The 6000-nt window shown below is 34.6% G+C and overlaps 1 protein-coding gene across 1 annotated transcript; it reads left to right on the plus strand.

Annotated features, from left to right (window-relative positions):
- The first annotated feature begins 4149 nt into the window (after positions 1-4149).
- On the plus strand, positions 4150-5658 carry LOC112749164 (uncharacterized). The gene has a single exon (XM_025797427.1). The coding sequence runs from the start codon at positions 4150-4152 to the stop codon at positions 5656-5658; it is 1509 nt and encodes a 502-aa protein (XP_025653212.1).
- Positions 5659-6000: the final 342 nt, after the last annotated feature.

Genomic DNA, 6000 nt, shown 5'->3' on the forward strand with positions numbered 1-6000 from the left:
TGCCAATCAAGACGCTGGTTAGCGCAACATGCAAGAACGTGGCGACATGGGAGTCGCTCGACCTGGAAATGGCCACAGTCGCAGTGCCGTTGCGCAAGGTTAACAGTGTAAACGGAACCATCTTGCATTTTGTGAACCTCAAACATCTCATTCCGCCTGTCAAACCAGTTGACCACAATATTTTCTGCACGTCGAAAGCTTTCTTCAACTCTCTTCGTTGCAAATTCTAAATACGTGAATCCGTTGCAGACACGCTCATGAGCCTCGGCGCTCTTCCGAGTAAACAATTCATTCAACTGATAGAAAGTAGACCTAACAATGGCAGCCACAACAAGGTTGCATCACGTGTACCCTTCACACTACAAGAAAAAGCGTGTTTTTCGACGCCAAAAATCGACGGCTATTTCTGCCGTCGATAATTTTCGACGGCCTGCTGTCGATATTACTAAAAAAATAATTAAAAATAAAAATATTAAAATTGACAGTCTGGTCGTCGATATTTTTATAATGCATTAATTTATTTCCTTATTATTGTCATATTATAGGCGAACCAGAAGTCGAAAATAAAATCGACGAATATGGCGTCGATTTTATTATTTTAAATATCAACAATTTTGTCGTCGATAAATTTGAACGGTCTAGATTACTTTCTAAAATAGAATGAACGGTCTAAATTTAATCTATATAATAGACGCTATATGTGTTATTTTTTTTATATTAAAATCGACGAATATGGCGTCTATTTTATTATTTAAAATATCGACACCTTTGCCGTCGATAAATTTGAACGGTCTTGATTGCTTTCTAAAATGGAATGGACGATATAAATTTAATCTATAAAATAGACGCTATATGTGTTGTTTTTTTTAAATTAAAATCGACAAATATGCCGTCGATTTTTATCATTAAAAAAACATGTTCTCGCGTGAGCTCCCGTTTCCAAAGTTCAGAAACGCAAACTTCCCCAAATTCAAGCTAGGTATTCTTCAAGCTAGGTATTCTTCAAGCTAGGTATCCTTTGGTTGACTTCGCTTCCTTTTCACCACCGCCTCCGTCCGACACCACCACCGGCGACCACCATCACCTACCCTCTCTCTCTTCCTTTTTCTCTTTCTTCCCCATTTCTCCATTTCTTCGTTCCTGCGTGCGACACCCCTGTTCGTGGAGTCACCTCTGTCCGCGTCTTCAAGAACCGACAAGCAACCACCAGCGGCGGCGACCTTCTGTGCCACCGCGACATCACCACCACCCCACCGCCTCTCCTTTCTTCTTCCTCCTTTCATCAATGCAGGTTCCCTTCCCCTGTTCCCTGTCTTTCTTTTCTTTATTTTTATTGTTTTTTAATTCTATTTTTAGAAATTTTGGTTAGGCTTAGGTTTGTTAACACTTGTGTTTCTGGACTGAAATTGTTGTTGGTTGTATCTTTCTAAAATTACTAGGTTGAATGCTGCTTAGATTGGACTGAAATTTACTCTTTTGAACTCTGCACACCACATGTTCGGAGAAATGCCTGAATAGAATTTTTTATTTAATTTCTATGTCTGATCAGCATAGGCTTTACATTATGGAACACTTAGCTTAATTAAAGTAAATGTAATATTGCTGGTGACTTATGTAAGCTAAAGTTTCTTTTGAAAGTTTTCAACACTTTGATAAGTAAGCGTGGATAACTTATTAGGACATATACCAAACAAACAAAGGCGAGTGACCTAAAAATTTAATTTATGTGAACTTTTTTCTAACAAATGATTGGTATAATGTATGCACAATTAACTTGTATTGTGCCTTGGTATTCTGTTGTATTTGTATTGTGTCTTGGTCCTTTTGGGGTTATAGTGACTAAAATCTTTTTTTTTCTGACAACTAATTTGTATGTCTTTAGGTGTGTATTTTGTTGGAACAAAACAAATAAATAAAAGATAGAAAGTAAAATCCGATCCATGAAAAAAAATATCATTCAATAAACCTAGAAAGTATATATTTCATCGTTTAAAAGTATTGATAAGAACTAAAAAGGTTATCGGTTTAACAACATGGAACAGTTTATTTTCTCTTTGTAGCTTAAACATGTAATGAGTTGATGAGATAATTTCATTATGATTTTAGAATTTGTATATGTGAACATTTATTCTGTTTCTTCTTTGTATATTTATTATCTATTTGATCTTAAGAAAATTGAGGTCATTGAGTTTGAAAGATTTGTTCGATTATTGAGTATAACTTTTTCAAATATACTCATGAAAAATAATCAAATGTAAGATACAACTCCTAAGACATTATTATTTGCACTACTTTTATAAGAATGATTAGTTGTATAAATTTTTATTTTTACGTTGATATTTATTTTATTTTTTTAAAGAAAAATCAAGATGTTTCTTCAATATGTGAAGAGAGTTTATATTAATAGTATTTTAAATTTTAAATTTTTTAGTTATAATAATTGAAAAAGCTTTCGAATCTTCTAGTTATACTTATGTGATTTCTGATTCTCTCTTTTAAATACAAAAAACAAAAGTTTTTGCATATATCTTCTAGTCTATTTTAAATTTTAAATTTTTTAGTTATACTTATGTGATTTCTGATTCTCTCTTTTCTTTTTTTCTAAACAAAAATAGTATTCATATTGTTATAATAATAAAAATAAATATTTCAGTGTATACCCATTGCTATTGCCATTGCCATATTTTAAAAAAAAGTAGTACTTGTCTTAGTCTCAGGCCTTCTTTTTTGGTTTTGCTTCTATTCTTTGCACTTCATTTGCTTTACCCTTCCTTTTTTTTCCAATTGCTTCCCCTTTATTTTATTTCTGACATGCTTTCTATCGTGTGCCCATATAGGCCAACACCATGCATTCACAAGGTAAGAGAGATTATTTGACAGGGGACCTTGACACAATTTCACTTATATTACCTCTTCCCACATTAAATTCACCCTATCCACCTCTTCATATCCATCTCTAGATTTAATTTTATTTGAATCAAGATAACATACTTTAAGACACATTAAAATGGCAATACCTTATATATTTTTCATGGTATTATTGAAACTAACTATGCCCTATTTCAAATGGCAATACCTTATAGTTTATATAGTATTTAAGACACATTAAAATTAAAATGAGCTATTGTACCTTATCAGATTTTGGAATTAGTTTTCTTAGACTTGTAAGCTGTGCATTGATCCGGTCATTGCGCCGCTTCTCGGCCTGGCTATGGCTCTTGGAAGCACTAGCAGCTCTGTCTCCGGCCACCATTTCGACCGGTGCCGGCCATGAATGAAAACTATTATTGTTATCATTATGATCATGACATTGTGGTTAGAATTGTGATGATGAACCATTTTGCAGCTTCAAGTTCATACCATTTTAGAAGACTATTATGTATTGTTTTTAGTGTTGATGTGCCTGTATATATTTTTTTTTGGCAGAGTTGACATAGTCACAAATATTATCAAAGTTCCAGTGGCATCCATTTACACTATCACAAGTATTGGTAGAGTTTAAGACTCCCAGAAAAGCTATTCAAGGTTTAACCTTCTACTTTTTTGTTTATTTATTATCTCTGTTAAACTATTGAGTTTTATTTTATCTTTATCTTTATTATCTCTATTAAATTATTATGCATGCTTATCTATACTTACTTATGTATGCTTGTTTGTGTAAAGCATTCATGGTGAAAGTATAAATTATATTGATGATAAGATTTTTATTTGTTGTGGTTTCTCGTTGAATAAAAAAATTAAAAAGTGAATATTATCCCTTTGATATGTAGGAAATTAAATTCATTAATAATGGAAAACCAGAACCGAAGTTGGATGTACGATAGAACGTATGATCATAGGCAGGGTCTTAAACCCAGTTTTATTAAAGGGGTAAATGAATTTGTGGATGTGTGTACTAGAACTCATGAATTTCTCAGAGGAGGTTTAGTTAGGTGTCCATGTGCCAGATGTCAATGTGGGACGTTTAAACAGTTGATCGACATTAAGATTGATCTATATACTCATGGGTTTAAACCTAATTATTGGGTTTGGACAGAGCATGGAGAAGAGATACCCACAGAGAATCATATTAGGATAGAAGAAGATATTGAAAGTAGCTCTGAATTAGGTGGTGTTACATGGGAATAAAATTTTGATCGTTATCATCAGATGGTTGTTGATGCTTTGCAACCTGAGTTTCACATGTACATGCAACCAACAGTGGAGGAACCAAATCGAGATGCTAAGAGATTTTATAACCTCTTAGATTCAGTTAGTAAATCCTTGTGGGAAAATTGTATTCATTCACGATTGTCACTTGCTAGTAGGATGCTGAGTATAAAATCAGAGGGAAACCAATCCCAGGGATCTTTTGACCAGTGGGAAACTTTGTTTAGAGAAATGCAAACAACTCCAAATGAAATTCCTGCTAATTACTATGAAGCTAAGAAAATTGTTTCCCAACTTGGGTTTAAGGAGGTTAAGATAGATTGTTGTGTCAATGGTTGTATGATATATTACAAAGAAGACAAAAATCTTAGACAATGTAAATTATGTGGGGAGCAGCGATTTAAGCCTAGGAAGGAAAAAAATAAAGAGGTGCCATATAAAAGAATGCATTATTTGCCATTGATTCCAATAATACAAAGGTTGTATGCATCAATTAGTACTGCCCCTCATATGTTGTGGCATCACCAAAATCGCAGAAATGACGACGTGATGACACATCCTTCCCATGGTGAAGCATGGAAATATTTTGATACCAAGCATCCTCATTTTGCAAGTGAACCACGTAATGTTAGACTTGGACTTTGTTCTTATGGATTTTCTCCTAATGTTCATTTTAGCACACCGTACTCTTGTTGGCCTGTTATAGTTACCCCTTATAACCTTCCACCTCATATGTGTATGAAAGACCCTTTTTTGTTCCTAACGTGCATCATACCCGGAAAAGAAAATCCCAAAGCAAAAATTGATGTTTATCTTCAACCATTGATAGATGAACTTAAAGAGTTATGGGATGAAGGCATCCTAACATACGACATTCATAGCAAGAGGAATTTTCAGTTAAAGGCTGCATTAATGTGGACAATTAACGATTTTTCTGCTTATGGAATGTTGTTTGGTTGGAGTACGGGGGGAAGATTAGCGTGTCCAGTATGCATGGAGGATACCAAGGCCTTTTGGTTAGATTATGGCGGAAAGAATTCGTGGTTTGACTATCACAGGAGATATTTACCTGAAGGTCATCCTTATAGGCGTAATAAAGTTGGTGTTAAGAAGAATGTTGAGGAGGATGAAGAACCTCCTATTAGGCTTAGTGGCGAACAGGTCTGGGAAAGAGTTAGACACTATCCTAAAATAGTTGACACAGTAGGACAAGTGAGATTGAGCGGATATGGGGTGGAACACAATTGGACCAAAAGGAGTATATTTTGGGATCTCCCATATTGGAAAGATCATTTGGTTCGTCATTGTTTGGATCTAATGCATATTGAGAAGAATATTTTTTATAACATAATGAATACCGTTATGGATACTGAAAGAATAAAAGACAATGAAAAGGCAAGGTTAGACATGGCTGTACTTTGTAAGCGACCAGATTTGAATTTGGTGCAGGTACGCGAAGGTCATTGGGCAAAGCCTAAGAGCAACTATGTCTTGACACTCCAACAATGAAAAAATATTTGTAAATGGGTACAAGAGTTGAAAATGCCAGATGGATATGCTTCAAATTTACAAAGGTGTGTCGATGTCAAGGGAGGAAAATTGTTTGGGATGAAAACTCATGATTGTCATGTATTTATGGAGTGTTTGCTTCCATTAGCCTTCAAAGAGTTTCCAGACCACGTGTGGAAACCGTTGGCCGAAATAAGTCAATATTTTAGGGACCTTTGTTCATCTACTCTTCGGGTTAGCGATCTTGTACAAATGGAAGCTAATATTCTTGTATTTTGTGCAAGTTAGAAAGAATTTTTCCACCTGCCTTTTTCGACGTAATGGAGCATCTACCAGTTCACT

This window comes from Arachis hypogaea, chromosome 15 (assembly GCF_003086295.3).
Source record: "Arachis hypogaea cultivar Tifrunner chromosome 15, arahy.Tifrunner.gnm2.J5K5, whole genome shotgun sequence".
NCBI classification, from domain to species: Eukaryota; Viridiplantae; Streptophyta; class Magnoliopsida; order Fabales; family Fabaceae; genus Arachis; species Arachis hypogaea.